The sequence below is a fragment of the Xenopus laevis genome, chromosome 8L, assembly GCF_017654675.1.
Source record: "Xenopus laevis strain J_2021 chromosome 8L, Xenopus_laevis_v10.1, whole genome shotgun sequence".
Taxonomy (NCBI): Eukaryota; Metazoa; Chordata; class Amphibia; order Anura; family Pipidae; genus Xenopus; species Xenopus laevis.
In genome coordinates this window covers 58,632,459-58,656,084 of record NC_054385.1, presented here as the reverse complement: position 1 = coordinate 58,656,084, position 23,626 = coordinate 58,632,459, and the positions used below count along the sequence as shown (strand labels likewise).

Sequence of the window (23,626 nt, the reverse complement as noted above, 5' to 3'; positions counted from 1 at the left end):
GGGAAGACAGGAGAAGATGTATCCCTCACATGTTTGGTCACCTAGCAAGTTTGACCTGTAGCGATTAAAATGGCGATTCACATGCAGGTCATAATTACTTTGTAGATGGAACTCAAGTATCCACATTCGAAAATGCCTTGCAAGTTTGCCTCTTCTAGTTGTCCTTGCTGTCTCACTGCATCTGATTTTGCTTTCATTGCTTGGCTACTGGCAGGAAATAATATGAATAGATTTTTATTGTGCAAAAAAAAAAAACTCCTGGAATAGGTCCTGAAATTTATTTCCACCAAACCAATCCTTGGCATTGCATTTAAAAGCCATCATTAGGTGAGTAAATTTTTAACAGCATATTAATAACTTCTAAAACAATTCCAGCAACAATTACTTGTCATTGGTGAAAATATTGGCAGCTCCATTTGCCTACATAAACTATTTCTCTCCAGCCTGCTGCTAAAAGTACACACACAATATAAAATATATATATATATATATATACAATATATACACAATATATATATATATATATATAAAAATATTTTTATTTTAGCATTGACGTTCCTTTCAGCTGATTGGTACAATGGGTAGATTAGAATGCCTTTTGATTTTGACATTTATTTTATAGGTCTTCTCTTTCCATGCTTAAATCCCAAACCATGAACCAGTGTCAGAAGCATCAAATGTATAATAAGTGTTTCTACCTGAGTATTGTTGTAAAGAGTGCTGCCAAGTGATGTTTTTCATCAGAAAAGAGAAGAAAATAAATGTCATACACTGTATTATGAATAGGGTCTCTCGATTAAGAGAAATCACCATTATTTAATTTTATATGCAGTATTATATGAGAAAAAACAAGGGAAATGACTGGCTTCCTCATCATCGCTATCTGGAAAACATTAGTATACCCTTTTAAGAATAACTAAAACTACTCTAAATAAAAAAAAATCTTTGCACATTGTGTAATCAAATTGCTTTGTGTGTGTGTGGATGACACAGTATCCTTTAAACACTATTTAAATGGACACCTTTAAGTTAATTTTTAATTCCAAGCAACTGGATTTCATTATTTTTTGTAGTTTATTTAATTATTTGCCTCTTTTCAACATTCAAATAGGGGTCACTGACCCCATCTAAAAAAAACAAATGCTCTGTAAGTCTACACATGCATTGTTATTGTTTAATGTTTATTACTCATCTTTCTATTCAGACCCTCTCCTATTCATATTCCAGTCTCTTATTTAAAACAGCGTATGGTTGGTAGGCTAACTTAGTAATTTTGACCCTAGCAACCAGATAAAATTGCAAACTGAATAAAAAGCTAAATAACTCAAAAACCACAAATAAAAATGCAATTGCAAATTGTCTCAGAATATCGCTCTCTACATTGTACTAAAAGTTAACCCAAAGGTGAACACCCCAACTGAACTGCATTCAGTTAGGGTGCTGGACAGAGACAGTACTTAATGATATAAAGCCCCCCTAAATTTATAATTGTTTTGCTAAGCCTGTCTACTTTACTTTCGTCACATAATTCTAGCTGATACTGCTGACCCAAAAAAAGTTAGTGGTTTCATTGTTTACATATACTTAACTTTTCCCCCACGTAGCAAGGCATAATTTCATCTACAGTGACTTTTTGCTCATGGTCCAAAAAGTGGAAGTAAGAAAATGCATGTAAAGCACAAGTTATGCTCTTGTTGGTCTTAGAAAATCATTTATAGTTTGTATAACCCATGCCTAGAATATGTGCATAACTAATGAATGCTACTGTTGTTTTTTAGGTATTCATTTATAAAATTACTAGTAAATTAGCTTCTAAATGCAAAAAAAACTGATGACTGGCTCTTAAAAAGTGTGAGAAAAAAAAAATTCTTCACCTTACACTTGTAATGATAAAATGCCACCGTAGATAGATAGATAGATGATAGACAGACATATAGATAGATAGATAGATAGATAGATAGATAGATAGATAGATAGATAGATAGATAGATAGATAGAAGATAATAGATAGATAGATAGATAGATAGATAGATAGATAGATAGATAGATACTTATATAGGTAGATGATAGATAGATAGATAGATAGATAGATAGATAGATAGATAGATAGATAATAGATAGATAGATAGATAGATAGATAGATAGATAGTAGATAGATAGATAGATAGATAAAAGGTGTATAGATAAATAGATATCTATTTATCTATCCACCTAATATCTAATAGTTGGATAGATGATAGATATCGATAGACTGACAGACAGATAGATTTAACCAAGTCTAGCTACCCATGTCAACCAGGTGTTAAAGGAGAAGGAAAGCTGCCAAAGCAGTTTATTGTCAATAGATTAGCTACATCAGTGCAAGCTATAACACTATATTTATTTCGCAGAATGTTTACCTGAGTAAACAGCTGTAGAAGCTCTCTATTTCTTTAGGATAGCAGCTGCCATTTAAACTTGGCGTGACATCACTTCCTGTCTCAGGAGAGGAGAAGGGAGGGGGATAGGAGCAAACTGAGCATGCTCAAGCCCAAGCCCTGGAGGTTTAAGATGAAAACAGGAAGTCTGATATAGAAGGCCATGTGTACACAATAGATGGAAATAAATGCTGTTTTTCTTTTGACAGAGGACTCAGAGCAGCATAACTTTGAGGGTTTACTGGTGTATTTATATAAACCTTTCTGATAAATCTTACTTAATTTTAGCCTTTCCTTCTTCTTTAAACATCTGGCTAAAAAATGCTACTTGCTTAGTTACTATGGGTTACTAAACCAGTAGCAAACATACCTTTTATTTTATTGCCCTATTAGTATTTAACTTAAGCACACATTAATACTGTGGGTCATTTAGCGTGGTAGGAAAATTATTATTAATGATAATGTATGCTCTCTGTAGGAGCCTTCCTCATCCCTTATACGATTATGCTTGCCCTGGCTGGACTCCCTTTGTTCTTCATGGAATGTTCCATGGGTCAGTTTACCAGTTCAGGTCCAGTTTTGGTTTGGAGAGCTGTACCAATTCTACAAGGTAACAAACGTCCATTGTAATGTATTTTTAATGAGATCTCTATATGAACATTCTAAAATGTTGCTTTAAGAAGTATATGAACTGTAAAAATGGTTAGATCAATTTATAAAATTGTAAGGCACAGACAGCTAAGTTATTCTTAATGTCAGATGGGGTTTTAGGGACTTAGCAACTCTGGCTGGATCATGCTCAGAATGCTCTTTTGTTCCCTCTTTTTAAATGATTATATCTTCAGCTATTTAAAAGTTATTAGTGTTGTGTCTGCTAAACCAAGTCATTTGGATTAACAGCTCTCTCTCTCTTGAGGCTACTGAACTGGTGGCTCCAGAATTAATTGAACATGTAGGTATGACCCTTAGGATTTTAGAGATATCCTGACAGCTAGAGGGAGAATTTGGGCTTAGAAAAAAACCAAATTCATCCTTTTGGGCTGGGCCAGCAACTCAGAAGTCCTAAGAGAGAGTTGGTCATTTGAATGCCCCAGTTAGCAATAGAAAACTGAATGTGAATAGCCTTTTGTTGTCATTTAAATAATATTTGGTATAAAAATGCTTAATATTCTGGCCTACAAGAAGTATTTATATTATGGATGCAGTCATAAGATAAATGCTGTCATGTATTCACATAAAATGTAAATGGCTAACCAGATAATTGACCTTATAGTGATTTTTTTGTGACTCATACAGCATACAGTAACTGGAATCTCAGTTTTAAGCATGGCTGGACTGTTGTTTTTTAACAGAAAGGATCAAATAAAACACCGGGCATGAGGAAGTTGGCAAGGCAAATGTTCGCTGCAAATTTACATTATGTAACAGCAAGATATTATGTCTCCCTGTTTTCTGGAAAGAAAACTTTAAATTTAAGTCATGTACTAAACTAAACTTATTGGAACAAATAGTACATATATACATTAATTTAATTACAACAAATTAAAAAAGTACCCATATCTCATGTCTCCCTTGAACTACCTTGGGTTGGGCACATGCACAATACAGTTCTTGGGAGCTTATTGTTTGGCACATGTACCTAGTTTAATTTGGCACAAGTGGGACCTTGGAGCAGGAAAACATAAACAGTGAGGCTCTCGGCAGCAAAGTACTCCAGGTCAATTTATTTTTTACAGAACAAGCACACTGTTGTTATAGTTCAGTTATTTTATTCACTGGGGCTTCCAAACAAATAGGCATGAGGCTTGGCTGCTTTTTTGAGCATTATTGAAACTCTTGCATTCAACATTTATTATGACCATTATAGTAAAATGAGATACAGATCCCTTGACAAAAAATAATCATAGTTGGGTTGCTTATGGTTTATGCTGTATACTGGTATGGAACCTGATATCCAGAATACTCTGGACTTGGTGTTTTCCAGCTAAGGGGTATTTTCTGTAATTTGCTCTTCATTCCCTTAGTCTGCTAAAAAATCATGGAAACATTAAATAAACCCAATAGGCTGGTTTTGCTTCCAATAAGGATTAATTAGATCTTAGTTGGGATCAAGTACAAGCTACTGTTTTATTATTACAGAGAAAAAGAAAATCATTTTTAAGTATTTGAAGTATTTGATTAAAGTGGAATCTATGGGAGATGGTCTTCCTGTAATTCGAACTCTCTGGATAACAGGTTACTGGATAATGTTACCCATACCTGTACTTCATTTTGTCATACACAGTTTTTAATGGTAAATAGATACTGTATATACTCTAAACCAGTGATCCCCAACCAGTAGCTCGTGAGCAACATGTTGCTCTCCAACCCCTTGGATGTTGCTCCCAGTGGCCTCAAAGCAGGAGCTTATTTTTGAATTTCAGGCTTGGAAGGAAGTTTCGGTTGCATAAAAACCAGGAGTACTGCCAAACAGAGCCTCAATGTACATTGACAATCTACACATTGGCTACCAAATGGGCAATCACAGCATTTATTTGGCACCCCAAGAACATTTTTCATGCTTGCGTTGCTCCTCAACCACTTTTGCTTCGGAATGTTGCTCACGGGTTCAAAAGGTTGGAGATCCCTGCTCTAAACAGTATAGTTTAGCCCAGTTACTATGTCATAATTTTAAACCAAGTCAAGAGAAAATGTCATTAATGATACATATTAGTTGATTCATTTGCTCTGAAATATTAAACTGTCTTTTTGTGTTTTGCAGGTGTGGGTATCACAATGGTTCTAGTCACGACATTTGTTTCCATTTACTACAACATTATCATTGCTTACAGTTTATATTATATGTTTGCCTCATTTCAAACTATACTGCCTTGGTCTGACTGCTTTGCCTGGGCAGATGAAAAGTGTAGTAAAACCACTCGAGGTGAGTTGTCACCATTAATGCAGCGTTTCATGAATCCGATCATCACAAAACTGTCACACATTTCTGTATGCTAGAGCCTGCACCTCTGGAGTTCTTTTCTTGCATTGGTAAGATGGTTGGTTGCATGTTATTTAAAGGGGAACTATTGAGAAAATGAAAACATTTTGTAGCGTGTTAAGTTTACCTTCACTATTTCTCTCTCAACATCTGTTGCTCTTCATTCTGTCTTCATGCAGCAGTTGGGTGTCAGATAGTCACTGACAGTTAGATCATATATATTTTATGGAAGTATTAGAGCTCATTCAAATAGCTCATTCCAGGTCAAACTAAATCCCATTTCAAATTCTGCATGTAGAATGACAGGATTTCTTGTGATTTTAATAGAGTGAGCTGTGATACATCTTCTAGTTAAAAGGAGACCCCCCCCCCAAAAAAAATCATCCAACTCCTGTATGAAGAGAGAATGAAGAGAACAGATACTGAGGGGTTAGTTAGGAGTAACTTGAATATTTCAGAAACAGTTCAGAATTTTACATTGATTATATTTAGAAAATTTGTTGTTTCAGTAAGATAAAGCTTATGCTAAATTTTCATTTTAGTTTTTAGTTTCCCTTTAATTTTTCTATGCTGTGATGTCCCTCTTGAATTCATAGCACAGAATTTGTTCTACAGACTGAAATACAGAAATTTAAAATAAATTCCGTAAAGTATTATCAGCTTTTAATGATATCTGGAAAGAATAATCTGATATGCTCGGTCATGTTTTCAGCTGCCCCCTCTTTTATTGGGAAGATGGAGTCGTCGGCCCAAAGAGGCAAATGTCAAAGCAATAACTGTCTACTTCAGAAGCAGCAAAATACAATAACTAGTGATGGGCGAATCTGTACTGTTTCGCAGTTAATTTGCAAATTTACAGCGAAATTTGCAAAATGTCGAACAATTTAATATGTAATATATAATATATTAATAAAATATTTGGTCCAAATGCATTAAAGTCAATGGGTGTCAGAATAATTTTGACTCGCGACAATTTTTATGCACACAACAATTTTGACGTCTTTTGACAAGGCGGTTTTTCACTGGCGAATTGTCGCTGCAGTTTCGCTACTTCATTTGCTTGCAGCGAAATGTGGAAAGTCGCCGCAAATTTGTGTCTGTCGAATTTATCACCCATCACTAACAATAACCAATGGCGTCAGAGGGAGCCAGCAGAAATATCACCCATGGGTTCAATCCTGCAAACCCACTTCACCAGCTTCAAGAGAAATTTATACTCACTATAAAATGTATCCTAATTATCAACATGCAAAATGATTTTGAATGGAGAGTATTCTTCTATGTGTCTTTCTTTTCTCTACTCTTGCCATGTATCTTGTTTCTTTGGTTCATCTTTAATCCAGAAATATCTTCTGTGTCTGTATTCCCTTTATTTGTATTCAGCATTCCTCCAGCTAATCTCAGCTTTTATTTTGGTCCTCAATTAAACCTAAATGCTGGCTGAAGAACTAGAGCAAATGCTAACAGGCTTCACTAATGCAATACAACAGGAAACACTTTCATAATGAGTATTTACCTAGCATGTACTCTTGGTCTAGTAATATACAATACATTGACTTATTAAATACAACGTCAATACAATTATAAACCTTCACTCAAATGCTTGTTTTTATTTCCATTCCTAAATACAATATTTGCTTTATTGCCAATGACAAATCCTTCACTGTGAATAAAACCTATTAATAATCTCACTGCAACCAGTGTTGCAACAGGGTATATTAAATGTTGGACCTATTGACATTTAGACTCTGGCTGCGTTCACATCAGAGGGCATCATTCCTACCACTCTGTTTCCTAACCTTGGCTTCCCAGATATATTTTGGGAGTTGTACTAAGGACCAAGATTAAAATACAATCAATCCATCTGTGCCTACAGGAAAAAAAGCAATTTCAGACCTGACTCACTTCAACTGCTGGTTTAAAGATTGAATGCGAGAAGTTCTTTGGTACAGTAGAAAAATTTTAATTGCCAGTATTCCGTATATAAAGGCATTGACTGGTGTCTTTTAAAATAATTTCTTGGCCAAAAAATGCACGTAATTTGACAACGTTTAAATGTATTAAAATATCTTTCTACTCATTTACAAATTCTAGTGACCATAGTCCATAATTATATTTGTAAAGATACATTGTACACCAAAAAAAAAGCATCACAATTGGTATTAAATGAAATGCATGTTTAGCAAAGAGTTGGCAAAAGGAAGTTAAACAAATGCCCAAAAAATGTCTGTAGAAACTAGTATAGTTAGTAAAACTGATTAATCTGCATGCATTTCTTAGACAATTTGACTGCTGAGACAGTTATATGCACATTTTCTATGCCAGTGCTTCTTAGCTTTTATCTCCACTGGCTTTTACATGATGAGCTATGGTGTAAAGAATAGGCATGGCAACTACATTTCTGTGCCGTTGTTAAACCATCTTCATAAATACTACCCAAACTGAAAGATGTTACCAAAAGAAGGAGAATGATTGCCAGTACACAATGTCTGCCTTAATTAATTGTTAGAAGATATCCACACTTTGGCCAATTTCTAATAGCATCTCTTTGATTAGTATGCTTTATTTTGGAAGGAGAAGGTGTTGGGGCCAACTATATATATCTATATGGTTGGACCAGTTATGTGAGTGCTCCTCCTCTGCCTATATATACTTTATCTTCATCCAGGTCTCAGATATACTCTGCTAGCAGAAATTATCCAGTAATTGAATGTTCAACAACAATTCAGCCTTCCCTTCATAAAGCTTGTTCAACATACATTTTAGGAACTTAATAAACATTATTTTTAAGAACTTGCATTGCAGCTCTAGAAACTGGCAGGTTACTTGGTTGGCTTCATATATCTTAACTAATTGTTAACGTGACCTGTACTTTTTGTATTTTATCCCTAGGTTTTTGCAATATCAGTATTGCTAATAACACTGCAGCATATAACCTAACATGGGTCAATGAAAGAAATCTAACCTGCATTGAGAACAGTATAGTGATGGAAGATGTGGATCTACCAAGCAAACAGTATTGGGAGTAAGTTAATGGGGAAGACATTGTTTCATGATTTTTAAGATCATTTTAAAATTCATATATATAAATATTTTTTAACCTGCAGTTATGGCAGCTAAATGCCCCAATACTACTATGAATAATAATTAATAAAAAAGCACTTTGAATGAGGAACATGGAGCAGTGAAAAGTGGACCTGTGTCACCTCTCCTTGTTTATTAGCCTTTCTGTGACAGGCAGAAAAGACCGTTTTAACCACAAATTAATTTCCCTGACATACATCATGGGGTCCATTTATCATACTGTGTCAAATGATTAGAAAAATGGTGTAAAAAGCTGTGCAAAACAAATAGCAAATGTATCAAGGTTTGTGTTCTATTTTACGTTGCTGTTTGTTACACATACAAAGATGTAATTTGGTTTATATTTCTATTTTGTTTAGAAAAGTAACGCTTCGACTTTCTGGCGGACTTGATGAGACCGGCGAAGTTGTTTGGTACCTTGCGCTCTGTCTTCTGCTAGCTTGGATAATTGTTGGTGCTGCCCTCTTTAAAGGAATAAAATCGTCAGGAAAGGTAAGAACAGAACACAATGGTTGTGTTTATGAGACACAATAATCAAATTTTTATTTTGTCACCCAGTCACACACTATAAGTGCATTCACTTTATTTCAGGTTGTCTACTTTACAGCAGTATTTCCATATATTGTCCTTATTATTCTGTTGGTTCGAGGGGCTACATTAGAAGGAGCATTCAATGGAATTGACTATTACATTGGAACAAAATCAAATATTACCAAGTTAATGGAAGCAGAGGTATGTGTCACCCACCAAATGTTTCATGAAAATAGATAGCCAGATGGATACATACTAGTATTGTATATTGTAGGGATGCATCGAATTTGGTTCGGGATTCGGCCAGGATTTGGCCTTTTTCAGCAGGATTCAGATTCTGCCAGGCTGAACCGAACCCGAATCATAATTTGCATATGCAAATTAGGGGCAGGGAGGGAAATCACGTGACTTTTTGTCAAAAATGTTTTCCCCTTCCCACCCCTAATTTGCATATGCAAATTAGGATTCGGTTCGGTATTCAGCCGAATCTTTCATGAAGGATTCGGGGGTTCGGTCAAATCCAAAATACTGGATTCAGTGCATCCATAGTATATTGTGATATAATAGAACAACCAGCCATATGAGTTCTATCATTCAGAGCTTTCAATCTGCAGAAGAATAAAAAGGAAAGCCTTAATCACTGGAGGTACTTTCAGGCTCCTCACTAATACTCAGAATGCCACTTTCTAGTTTTAAGTCCCAGTCTTGCTCTTTTGCACATGAACCCAGGGCAGCAGTGAGGATCGTAGGGATCAGAAGGAAGATGGCAGTGCAGCCCTCACCACAATACTAGGCTGGACCTGTGTGTTGAAACTTGTTGCCAGGGGCGATCCTGCCCAATTTGCCGCCTGAGACTACCTTAGTTTTTGCCGACCCCCGCCTCCCCTCGTCACTCACCTTCAGTGCTGGGGGGGGGGGTCCACGTCACTAGTTAGTGTAATTGCGCTCTCTGCACTAGAAGAGGTGAATTTCCGGGTTCAAAACTGGAAATTCGGCTCTTAGTTACTAGGAGCGGCATTTTTGCCGCCCCTGGCAACCAGGGGGGCACTGCCACCTGAGGCGAGTGCCTCAACTCGCCTCATTGGAGGAACGCCCCTGCTTGTTGCTTGTGTTAATTTTATTTTATATATATATATATATATATATATATATATATATATATATATATATTCAAACTGGTTTATTCAACATTTGGGCCCCAAAGTTTTTGAATGACTAAATTACAAGTTTGCTAACCTGCACCCAGGCATAGCTCTATTGTTGCACCAGGTGGGATTTGACTTTCCTGTACACCCAGCAAACGCAAATGGGATAATTATACTCTGGAGGCAGTTTAATCATCACTGGCTAAAGGGAGATGAATTAACACATATATAAATTGTTTAAAAGACATGCTAGATTTTAGCACTTAATAAAAAAAAACATTATTGTACTTTAAATTAACTGTGCCATTTGAACAGTTTGCCTAAGTACAATGCATGCACTTTTAATGATGACTTCCTCTCATTTTAGGTTTGGAAAGACGCTGCTACCCAGATCTTTTTTTCACTCTCTACAGCCTGGGGTGGCTTGATTGCTCTCTCTTCATACAATAAATTTCACAATAACTGTTACTCAGATGCCATTGTAGTTTGTGTTACCAACTGCCTTACAAGTATTTTTGCTGGGTTTGCCATCTTCTCTATCCTGGGGCATATGGCGTTTGTTACAGATAAACCAGTACCAGAAGTAGTAGATTCAGGTATGTTGCAGACATTGTGCCGTTACCAGGCAGTAAATGCTAAGCTGGAACACTATGAGAAGTTAATCATCCTTAGAATTTGATGGAATCACTTTTGTCTAATAGCTTTTGCAGTGCACAATTAATAACACAATGCTATCCACATTCTGTGTCCTAATGTGCCAGATTACAGTATTTCTAGATAACCAGTAAAGCATCCCCATCTTCTGAACGTTTGAGTGTCTGTGGCACTACACATGCTCAGTGAGATCTGTGCCGCTGTTAAGAAGCTGAGCTTAAGATTTGTCAAAAATCATCCAAACATTCATAAAAACAGAGTTCATAGAATCTGATGATACAGGGCTAACTATTAATCAATTCTGATGCAGAATGCATTGGTTTCTATGCTGCACCTTAATGTGAATCTAAATTGGTTTCTAATTTGTAAGTGACTGTGACTTCTTATATCCTCATATCTTACAACAAGTTTCAGTGGGGCTCATTTATAACAGTGGCCAAATTTGCACTTTGGTAATAACCCATGGTAACCAATCAATTTGTTTCTGTCATTGTTATTCCTGCACTGGCAGAAAACAGCTAATCACTGCTTGGTAGCCATGGATTACTGCTCAGGTGCAATTTGTCCATTATTGATGAATGAGCCCCAGTGAGTCATGTGACACAACACATCATTATAACTGATAACATCACGAAGCACCATTTATTAGGCTATATTCTTACTGGATATGTGATTGTTGCCTGTTTTATTTATGTAAAGTCAATTATAAATTAAAATATCTTCCATTACCTATTTAATGACCCAAATGTATTATACATGGGGTAATAAGTTAGATAATTATTCAAAATAGAAATTCTAATTTAGTCAGATCTTGCCTCATGAAACTACAAAAAGTCCAGAAGTTTACATTGAAATGTTATAGGAGGCAAGCATGTGGCTTATGGGAGGAGTTTATTGGGGTTTATTTACATTTTATTTTTTCATATCAGTACAGATTTGAATGTATTTATCCTAATGATACAAATGGCTTGGACATGTGTGGTTATGGCCATGGAGTAATTAGCTAACTTGTTTCTTTTATTCTAGCAGGCTGGCAACTCTCTATCCATGATGTTTGTTAGCCTTCGTTGGCCAAGCTGTGAGATAGAGATTTGCTTATTTATTTAATGAACTAAACACCATTCCTAAGCAACAGTGTTGTTGGCATATTGTTGATTTATAACAGGGAAGCAACATATGAAAAATCTTTCAGGAAAGGAGAGTCCTGTGATATTTCTTTGTCTGTCAGTCTTAAAGTGACCTTCTTGAGTTACCAGAGTTGTGTTCATCTGTATAATTGGGGGCGACTGGTTCCAACCATATTTTCTGGGATGCTGTTCCCCTTTCAGATGGACCATGGATTTGCTCCTTGCTATATACAGTATATGGCTGCATGCACTCAGTTTGACTTCTAATAATGCATCCAAAAGACTTTACAGGGCCCATTTATGACCACAAATGCAGTGGGTGCTTTTCCCCACAGTGAGTTGAGAATAAAACCAGGGTTCCCACAGCACATTGTGTCATTATCCACACTGCAGTTGCACCAAATTATAGGGTGTAGATTTCACTTGCATGAAGAACACAAGAAATTGCATTCGGGTGCAAAAGTCACAGTGCAGATTCATCACCCTTTTGTGCCCTCGATGATGCTGGAATTCTGAGTAAAACGCTGCATGGTGGGGGAAAAAACATGGCGATAGCATTTGAATTAGCACTTTACTCTCTGCACTTGTGGATGCAAATGAGTCTTTACATGTTTACTTACTACTCTTTCTTTAATCAGCACATTTCATTGATCAATGAGGAAGCCTTCATTTTTTTAACAACTCCCTTTAGTTACTTTTAAATAGATTTTTCTTGAATGAATAAGTCTTTGACTTCATGTGTGTTACATACTTTCACTGTATTTTAATTTCAAATCACTATAATTTATTTAAATATGAAATGCAACCTTCAAACCAGCGGGCAGATTTGCAAACTAACCTATATTTGTTACCGAAGAAATGCATTTTTGATTTATAGGATTGCTTTAACAATTGTGTCTACTTTTCAGGTTTTGGCTTGGCTTTTATTGCATATCCAGAAGCTTTAGCAAAGCTTCCAATTTCCCCTTTATGGTCCTTCCTGTTTTTCTTTATGCTGCTGACCTTGGGCTTGGATTCACAGTTTGCAATGATAGGTGAGTGTTACGTTATCAATCGAATGTCTATGTTCAATTATTTTCTATTTATATTATTGAATAATTGTATAAGGTTTGATATGACACTTGCATTTCTGAAATATTGGCAGCAGGCATGTAATATTAGGCATAAATCTCCTCAATGTTCCTTTTAAAGGTTAATGTGGAGTATATTTTGTTCATACAGAAACCATTATAACATCCATCCAAGATGCATTTCCACAAATGATGAAAAAGATGCGGATCCCAATTACTCTTGGCTGCTGTGTGATTTTGTTTTTTCTGGGCCTTGTCTGTGTTACACAGGTAATTAAACAAAGGCATTGGCTAAGAGAGGGGACTATTTTTACTATTTACAAATAATAAAAAAAGACAAAGGATCAATGCAAGATAATACCCCCATCTCTCCTGTAGCATTGTTCTGCAGGTATAAATGGAAATAAACAAGATGTGCTGTGCTAGTCTCTGGCCATTGTACCCTTGTGACCAAATCGAATATATAGACCAGTGGAAGATTGTGAGTCAGCAGTGGCTAAAAATTAACAAGTGTAGAAACATTGGAATTTATTTGTTCATGGTCTCACTTTCACATCTCACGTTTCATTGTGAAATGGAAAATCCAACACAATTTTTATCTCATCCAAATATGCCTCACTAACGATTGTAAACACACATCTGCTGCTTGCTCCAGTCAACAAACAAAAACATTCATTATTTTTTTGCATATGTTTATATTTGTGATATACGTGAGTCTGCAAGGCATAATGCCTACAATTCTTTCTTTAACACATGATTTCTTGTTGAAGTCAGGGATATACTGGGTTAACCTCATTGATTACTTCTGTGGTGGATGGGCGATCCTTTTTTCTGCTGTACTGGAATTGGTGGGAATCAACTGGATTTATGGTAAGATATGCCCAATAAAAATCACTTTGGAATGTTATATTGCAGATCAATGTGTCATATTATTTTGGCCCAAAATTCAGCATAAACTGCTGTATCTCTTTCTTTTAATCTGCCACAAGATGGCGACATCACACTTTATTATATTTTATTATACTTATAAATCTTTGTAAAAATACATTTAACTGCCACCTTTTACACAACCAATTATAATGCATACATTTTAGCGAATGATTTAAAATTTGTATAAAATTAACTATGCTTGTGTTAGTCTGTTCCCATATGTTTCACAGTCTACTGAAGAGTAAATTGGACCAGAGCTTTTACATATACCATTTATTGCAAAGAAGAATCTTGGTTATAAATATGATGCAGGTATGGGACCTGTTATCCAGAATGCTCAGAACCTGGGGTTTTACAGAAAAGGGATCTTTCAGTAATTTTGGATCTCCATACCTTAAGGGGCAGATTAATCAAGGGTAGAAGTAAAATTCAAATTTCAAACTTTGAAATTCGAATTTTCGAGTATTTTTTTTTTTAGTGGAATTTGACTAGGAAATAGTTAAAATTCTATTCGAGTTTTAAAAAAATCTGAATTAGATTTTTGAAATTTATCATGTACTGACCGTTTAAGAATTTGAATCCAACTATTCGCCACTTTAAAATGCTGCTTTAGCCTATGGGGGACATCCTGAGATCAATTTGGAGTTGTTTGCAGCCTTCCTGAAAGAGAAAAAAAACTCGAATTGAATTTGATTCGAATTTGCGGATCGATCCCATTCACCCCAGTTTGAAAAATTCAAATTTTTTGATACATTTCAATTGGTTGTTTTTTATTCCAATTTCAAGTTTATGGGAGTTTTTTCAAACACCCGTGAACTCTAAATTCGACCCTTAATAAATCTGCCCCTAAGTCTACTAAAAAATCCTTTAAACATTAAATAAACCCGAAAGGATTGTTTTGCCACCAATAAGGTTTATATCTTAGATGGGATCAAGTACACTGTACTGTTTTATTATTACAGAGAAGAAGGAAAACATTTTAAAATTTTGAATTATTTGATTAAAAACGGAGACTATGGGAAACAACAATCCTGTAATTTGGAGCTTCTGAATAATGGGTTTGTAGATAATGGACCTCACGTCAGGCGGGTTCGGCCTGACTCCTGCACAAAATCTACCACTTCCAGCTTTTGGCTTCCGGCGCCGGGATTGATAGACTTGCGCCTACCCTGCCCCTTTTGTGACATCACTTTGGGGCAGTCATGGGTGGGTCTATAAATAGATTGGCAGCAGCGGGCCCGGGCCAGGTGCGGATTGGGAGGGGGCATGTTAGGGTCGGGGCGGGTCGGGAGTTCTCAACCCACACATCACTACCTCAATCAGCTGAGACTTTGAGATTGTCATGCTCAGTCCATGACAGCAAAGTGAATGACCCCTACTCCTTCTGACACAATGGAGTCCATTTAGATTATTCTGTCTGCTCCTAGCTGCGTTAAAGGGGCATTGACATTAAAAAACATATACCTAAACTCTTGTGGATGCATAATAATCATTTTTATTGTCAAGGTTAAAATTATTTATTTGTATGCTTTCTCAACATAATTTGATTCTAAATAGAGTTACTATAGAACATCTGATCTGGTAAATAAACAAACAATATTATAAGTAAATATTACCTTAGATTGTGTGGTTTCATGCTTAGGTGGCAATCGATTCATTAAGGATATAGAGATGATGATTGGAAAGAAACACTGGACCTTCTGGATTTGGTGGAGAGGTTGTTGGTTCGTCATTTCTCCTCTCTTATTAACAGTGCGTATCCATTGCTTCATTGTTTTTTTATTATTTCACGTCAAAGTACAACAGACAAAGGGATGATTTATTAATATTTTAATTTGCCACAATTCAGGGGGAAAAAATCATAAATGTTTTCTGTAGAGCTGTTTTTTTTTAAATAAACACATTTTCTTTTCTTTTTTAAAAAATAAAGTTGTAAAAATAGAAAGTTTGCCTTTTAAACCAGCCAACATGCAGGTTTTAGAAATCAGGCAAACCCCTACCCTCCCAAAAAAAAAAAAGACAAATGAAACCAAGAAATCAAACATATGCTCAATAAATCCTTTACTCAAAATATTCCTGCTGAATTAGACTTACTATAAAGAAATAATAGTAGTATGGTATCTGTTTGTGTTGCAGTTGGCCACGATTGACTATTGCATCTAAGCCTGTAGAAAACCAATAGTGGCTGTTTTGCCTTTCTAGCTTTGTGTATGTGGTTTCTAGAACAATGGCATAGAGGTACAGAATACTAATGGGCAGATTTATCAAGGGTAGAATTTCGAGTTTATTGGCGTTTCTAAAAATTCCCATCAACTCCCATGAACTCGAAATTCCAAAAAAAAAAACGACCAATCGTAATTTATTAAAAAAAATAATTTTATAAAAATGGGTGGATAGGATCGAGCTGCAAACTCGAATCTAATTGGATCAAATTCCATTTGAGTGTTTCACCAAAATTCAAAAAAAATAATTTTTTTATCGAAAGTCCACCAAATGACTCCAAATTGTAGGAGGTACCCCCTAGGCTAAAACACAAAATCGGCAATGGCGAATAGTCAAATTCGTATTCTTAAAGGGACTATACGTGATAAATTTCGAAATTCAAACTTTTAATTTTTTTTTATCTCAAATCGAATTTGTACTATTCCCTAGTAAAATTACACTAAAAATTCGAATTTTCAATTCAACCCTTGATAAATCTGCCCCTAAATGTAATATTTGCGGGGGGCGTGGCCTGAGGCTAGATGTGATCAGACGTACATTGCGCAGCTCTTCTCCCTGAGCCCTTATTATTCTGAGTTGGGCACCCTATTTGATTCTTACAACGGCTCTGGAAGACGGACACGGGCACCCTTTACCCCAGAGACTACTAATGGGGCAAAATAAAGCCCAGAAACGGGCCTCTGTGGCAGCAGGGAAGCTGGGGAAATTTGCCCGCGAGGAGAGGCAAGATGGCGCCGACACTCCACCGAGCGCTCCCTCCTCACCCACCCCACCGGCAGAGGACGAAACAACCCTGCTTGACATCCTGCGGGAGATCAGGGCATCAACAGAGGCGAGTGCCACGCTGATCAATACTAAGACGGATGAGATCAAGCTGGATCTGTCTATAATTCGACAGGATTTACAGAAACTGCGAGAGAGGACGACGGAGGCCGAAAGGCGGATCGGCGCGCTGGAAGACACATGCGGCCCGTTGCCGGAGCAGCTGCGAGAGGTCCAGAGGCATGCCCATAGTAACACCGCTAAGGCAGATGACCTCGAAAATCGCCTCCGCCGCAACAACCTCCGATTCGTGGGCTTCGCTGAGAAGGTAGAAGGGGCCAAGCCTGAGGCCTTTGTTGAAACCTGGCTGGCGGAAGTGTTTGGGCGCGAGCAACTGTCCACCGCTTTCGCAGTGGAGAGGGCCCACAGAGTCCCGACGCGACAGGCCCCCCCAGGAGCTCCACCAAGACCCCTTATAGCGAGGCTTCTGAACGCCAAGGACCGTGACACCATCCTCTCACTGGCCCGGGGCAGAGAGTCCATTCGGTTCCAGTCGGCGAATATCTCCATCTACGCAGACTATTCAGCGGAGGTCCAACGGCAAAGGGCGAAGTTTCTGGACGTCAGGAGACGGATGAGAGCGGCCAAGATGATTTATGCAATGCTTTTTCCCGCACGCTTGAGGGTTACGGTCAACGGCTCCTCGCAATTTTTTACCACCCCGAAGGAAGCTGACCAGTGGCTGGATTCCATCAACATACCGCCTCTTTAACCGGGCTGGCAGTCCCATGGCTGGCAAGTACTTATATCTGTTATTTACTTCGAAGCAGCTATGTTGTAGGCCGCAAAGTTATATTATTCTTTTTTCGCCTGGGGTGCAGTTGGGCGCTAAGCCCGGGAAACCTCTATCCATGACAAGTACTATTATCTGACGTGAAATTTTGTTTTTCCGCTGAAAGCCAGTTTACCTACGCATACCACATCTTTTTACTCCCCAGCTCCAGTAGTGGTGCCCAGCTATGCTATGCCACGTATGATATTCTATCCTAGCTCGGGAGAGCAATGTGGCGCAATTGTTTGACATTCTTTGATTCCCTTATTTTTTCATTTTTATTGTCAGTTCTGATCACGGTCCGCGTTTGGACTAAGTGTTAGTGCCATTTCCATAAACATGATGTTTGGGTGTAATTCTACCCCCAGTTGGGGTCGGGGTGGAAGGGGAGGTGGGCTGGTTGGGAAACATAGGGAATCTATGTATGTTACTGTTAACTGCAGATATGTCGATACTGTATGCTCAGTCTTGTTATGTTTTGCTCAGATTGGTGGAGTAAACCCTGCCAGCAGTGGGAGGGAATACACAGACAACAGCACCTTCCCCAAAGTAAAATGGCGATTTATGTAACAAGCTGGAATGTGCGGGGACTCAATTGTCCCATTAAGCGCAGGCTCGTAATGGACTTCCTAAAGGCCCACAATACATCCATTGCCTTTCTGCAAGAAACCCATCTCACGGGGACCAAGGGTAGGGCTCTTAAGAGACCCTGGGTTGGCTGGCTGTACCATGCTCCCTACACTACTCACTCATCCGGGGTGACGATTCTGGTTAACAAGTCGGTTCCATTCAGATTTGGGTCCATCAAAACGGATGGGAAAGGTAGATTTATTTTCTTGCACTGCTTCATCTATGCCTGTGAAATGCTCCTAATCAATATTTACATCCCTCCCCCCTTCGACGTTGAGGTGTTACAGATCCTGGCTGTCCACTTAACTAAATTCCCGCATGCAATGGTCCTGGTTGCGGGAGACTTTAATGAAGTACTAACCCCAGCTATAGACAGGGTAAGCAGAAGTGTAAGACCCCCCCCGCAGCAGGCTCGATTGACCATTCTTGCTAGAACAATGTCCTCCCTCTCCCTACATGACCCCTGGAGATCAGCTAACCCAAACACCCCTCAATTCTCATGCTTCACGTCTTCGCACTCTGCTCTCTCTAGGATTGACCTGGCCTTTATTAACGACTCTTTAACACCATACACGGGTCGAGTTCAATATTTGCCTAGGGGGATCTCTGATCATGCACCCCTCAGGGTCCAATTGATTCTCCCTTACAAATTGGAACGCCCAAGACCCTCTATCAACCCTATTTGGCTTAATATCCTGGACAATAGGGCATCGTTAGATGGAGCCATTACAGATTTTGTTCAGACTAACCTAACCCCCAACGTGATCCTCCCCTTTTGGGATGCCCTAAAAATATATATACGTAACACAATCTCTGCAGAAATTGTTGCTTATAAAAAGCAGGCATTGGCTGCACAACAAGAATTGGAAGACCAAGCATTGCGGTTGGACTCGCAGGCGGCCTCTGACCCATCCCCTGAAAATTTGCAGCTGTTGCGCGAAATACAAGAGAAATATCTGCAGTGCCTGCGACAAAATGCACTAAGGAAACAGAGTTTCTCAAAAGTGAACATCTTTGAACATGGGGAGGCACCGGGCCGCCTGTTAGCCCTAATTGCAAAAGCTCATAATTCTCCCCCCTCCATTCCTGCGCTAAAAGACCCAGCAGGAGTGCTCCAAACAGAGCCTGACAAAATTAAAGAGCTACTAGTGAACTTTTATAGTGACCTATACGCCTCTAAAACTCAGGGCTCAACCCAAGATATCGATAATTTTCTCAATCCTTTGGGACTTCCTACGCTGCAGGACGACTTTAGAGACTTCTTGGACTCTGAGATCACTATCCAGGAACTTCAAGAAGCCATCGCTTCTTTTCCCCTGGGTAAGGCAGCGGGGTCAGACGGCATTCCGATTGAGATGTATAAGAGGCACTCTGACACACTAGCTCCCCTGCTTTTACGTCTATATGAAGAGGCGCTGACTACTGGCTTTTTCCCCCCCTCGCTTTATGAAGCAGCAATTATTCTCCTACCTAAACAGGGAAAAGACCCCCAGCTCTGTGAATCCTTTAGGCCTATTTCACTGTTAACCGCGGATGTCAAAATTTATGCCAAAGTTCTAGCCAGGAGATTGGGGAGGGTCATCACTTCTCTAATCAACCCTGACCAGGTAGGGTTCATTCCCAACAAGACCACTGCTTTAAACACACGTCGTTTATTCCTAAATTTACAAGCCCCACATGTAAACACAGGCAATAGGGCAATTGCGGCCCTCGATATAGCTAAAGCTTTCGACACGGTGGAGTGGCCTTACCTGTGGCATGTCATGGCCAAGATGGGATTTGGTACCAGGTTCATAAATATGGCCAAGCTGCTTTACAGGTACCCCAAGGCAATGTTGCGAATCAACTCTCTTAGTACAAAAGTCTTTGCCCTGGGAAGGGGCACGAGGCAGGGGTGCCCACTGTCTCCCTTGTTATTTGCCCTAGCGATTGAACCCTTTGCACAAGCTGTCAGAATTAACCCAGACATCAAGGGGCTGCAACTGGCGGGCCACTGTGAGAAAATTCAGCTCTATGCCGATGACACCTTGGTATACTTGGGGGACAGTGGTGCATCCCTTGAAGCACTGACAATCCTGACTACTTCCTTTGGGGCCATATCAGGCCTACAAACCAACACCTCTAAATCTAACCTGTTTCTATTAGATGATACGGGGCAGAATCAACCCACACAGCGCCCCTCCCTTCAGTTGACTAAGTGCTTCACCTACCTGGGTGTCCAGATCTCCTTGCCCCTTTCCCATTATATCGCCTTGAACTTAGACCCACTGGTTCCTTGGATGCAAAACAAATGTAAAAATTGGGGGGCCCTGCCAATCGGCCCGGCCGGGAGGATCCACCTGATCAAAATGTTTATTCTCCCTAAACTACTATACATTCTGTGGCACTCTCCAGTGCGTGTTCCTAAAAAATGGTTTGCTGAAGTCAACTCATTGCTGGGAAGGTTTGTGTGGGGTTCTTCTAGGGCCAGGCTCAAGTTGTCTACTTTGATGAGGGGCAGGGAAGATGGAGGGATGGCTCTTCCCGACCTGTTCCTCTATTACCTAGCTGCACAATTATCCCACATAGCCCCAATGATTCATGAGGAGTTGTCCCCCCCTTTGTTTCACTTATGGGAGGCGGTGGCAGGAACCAAGGGCTCGCCATGGCGTGCACTACTGGTTAAAAAGCCTGGGGTCTCTGCCTCTGAGTTGGTCCTACATCATTCTGGGCTGCTTTCGCAAGCACACAAGATTGTAAGCTTTGCCGACCTCCTCCCCCAGACTCCTATATGGGGCAATGCGGTATTTCCGTACCTGTATCCCCATACTCCCCCGAAAATATGGGAGTCCCTGTCCATTGCCTCTCTGGAGGATGTGTGGGAGGGTGGCCGAATTATCCCAGTACGAACCCTCCAAGATACTAGGCAACTGCCCTCATCGCAATGGTTTACCCACCATACACTTAGGATGGCCCTAAAAAAACAATGTGCAACGAAGCTCATTACGATGGGCAACTCACCTCTAATAGATGCACTACTTACTATTAAGCAAAAGGGCATGATATCTACTCTATATAAGAAACTCCACAAACCAATATACCAAGACTCAGAGGTACCGGCCAGGGTGAGATGGGAGGATGAGGCCGGGGCTATATCAGATGAGCAATGGGCTGAAACTTTGAGGACTCCACTGATGGTCTCCTTATCCCAAAGACACAGGATGGTTCAATTGTACTTCATTCATAGGGCCTACTATACCACAAGCAGGTTGTTTAAGATGAAGCTGGTCCCGTCTCCTTTGTGTGTTCGTTGTGGGACAGAGGAGGCTACCCTGATTCACACTATTTGGGAGTGTGCAGCACTTCAACACTATTGGCAGGAGGTGGCGGGTTGGTTAACGAAAGCCATCCCCGGTTGGGGGGGCTTAGGTATGAGAACCTGTCTTTTGAATTTAGACTTGGATGACAATTTGGACAAATTTACCAAAACTTTTATAATAAAAGCCTTATTCCAGGCCCGAAAGGTGATAACCCTGCACTGGAAAGACCCCGCTCCACCAACTGTTAGTGAATGGCAAAAAGCTATGGATCAGGTGGCTGCAATGGAAAGAGCTGCACTAGAAAGGAAAGGTCAGCTACTTAAATTTATGCAAATCTGGCGTCTGTGGGAGGGTAACTTGGATGTAGAGGGTTATTAAACTCTATAGGATGTGTGTCTATCACTAAGCAATAAGGTTATATATACTGTATTCTTGTCATTCCCTCTATGCATAAGTGTCTGTAAAACTGTTGACTTTCACCATGTTTGTATGCTTTACTTATCAATAAAAACCTTTTCTGAGCAAAAAAAAAAAAAATGTAATATTTGCAAATGTCATAATCAGGAGGAGGCAGGAGGTTGCTTTCAGTGGGGAGCCCAGACAAGCACATAGCTTTTGATGATCCGGACCAGAACTTCTTCTCAACCACATCCTTTTCATCACCCCCCAGCTGTCACTTGTATGTAACACACACATATATTGCTACATTCTTCTATATATATTTTATAGGCTATTCTATTGTGGTCTCTGATAACATTTGAGTCTCCAACCTATGGCTCTGTTGTCTACCCAACATGGGGAACTGCAGTCGGCTGGTGTATGATCAGTTTCTGTCTCATCTGGATACCGATTGTAGCTGTAATAAAAATTATCCGTGCAAGAGGAAATGTTTTACAGGTAAGTCACTAAACACACGCAGTGTGTGTCAATGCAGTATGGATTAATATGTACAATTGCAAAGAATTCAGGTCTGATAAATCTGCCCCAAGTCATTAATACTGGTTAAATTAATTTCAAGGGGTTCACTCACCAAGAGCAAAACCACATTTATTATAAAGCAGAAATAAATTGAGTGTGTTTATTTTTTAATGTGTTTGCATATATTACAGGATTTCTTTATGTGTAATAGTTATTTCTTACTAATCTTGAAACTTTATTGCCCTCTTTATTGTGATGAGTTTTTTTTGTTACTAAATATTTGTATCTCTGTGTTCCAAGACCTGCAAAGCAGCCGAGAACTGGGGGCCCGCCTTAAGCCAGCATCGAGGAGAACGATACAAACACATGCCAGATAACAAAGAAGTCCATGCAGAGGAATTGGCAACAGTCAGCAAACTGACGGGATATGATAATCATACCTATTTCTAATGTGACTGCTGAAGATGGAAGAGATGACTTCAGATTGTAAACTGAACTATTAACAAAATACAAGGCTACAACACAAAGAGACTTCCATGTACATGGAATATTTCATATAATATGCAACTATGAGATCAATTATCTGGAATACTTATGATCTGGGATTTTCTAGATAAGGGTTTTTTTGTAATTTGGATCTTCTACTAAAAATAATTTAAATATGAAATAATCCCAATAGTAACGTTTTGCCACGAATATGAATTTGTTATGAATTATTATCACGCACAAGATACTGTTTTCTTATTTCATTTCTGACAAAAAATTGTATTATTTACTTAAAATTAACCCAATGGGATATAGCTGTTCCCTAAGTTTTCTACATACCCCTGTATCAGTTTATGGATAAAAGGTTCCATACCTGTATTATAAGATTTAAAATGACATCAAAAAAGGATTTTTTTAGGGAGGATACAGAGAGAGTTTATGTAATGAAATATGCAACAGACTTTGTAATTACAACCAATTACAACCAATTAGATGCTTGCTTTCAACCAGAAGTATATGCTAGTGTTTCATTGGTTGC

General features: G+C 38.8%; 1 protein-coding gene across 3 annotated transcripts in view; it reads left to right on the top strand.

The window, feature by feature from the left end:
* slc6a14.1.L (solute carrier family 6 member 14, gene 1 L homeolog) overlaps window positions 1–23,195 on the top strand; it is a 31,854-nt gene extending 8,659 nt beyond the window's left edge. For 2 of the 3 annotated variants that reach the window (XM_018229990.2, XM_041572790.1), the window contains exons 3-14: window positions 2,896–3,027; window positions 5,179–5,340; window positions 8,290–8,422; window positions 8,841–8,973; window positions 9,073–9,213; window positions 10,525–10,753; window positions 12,847–12,972; window positions 13,160–13,278; window positions 13,779–13,878; window positions 15,581–15,690; window positions 22,414–22,581; window positions 22,903–23,195. In XM_018229990.2, coding sequence (XP_018085479.1) covers window positions 2,896–3,027; window positions 5,179–5,340; window positions 8,290–8,422; window positions 8,841–8,973; window positions 9,073–9,213; window positions 10,525–10,753; window positions 12,847–12,972; window positions 13,160–13,278; window positions 13,779–13,878; window positions 15,581–15,690; window positions 22,414–22,581; window positions 22,903–23,052 — 1,703 coding nt within the window. In that variant the 3' untranslated portion in view covers window positions 23,053–23,195. The remainder of the gene's footprint in view (window positions 1–2,895; window positions 3,028–5,178; window positions 5,341–8,289; window positions 8,423–8,840; window positions 8,974–9,072; window positions 9,214–10,524; window positions 10,754–12,846; window positions 12,973–13,159; window positions 13,279–13,778; window positions 13,879–15,580; window positions 15,691–22,413; window positions 22,582–22,902) is intronic. The other variant, XM_041572791.1, reaches the window with a different exon arrangement.
* The last annotated feature ends 431 nt before the right edge of the window (window positions 23,196–23,626 follow it).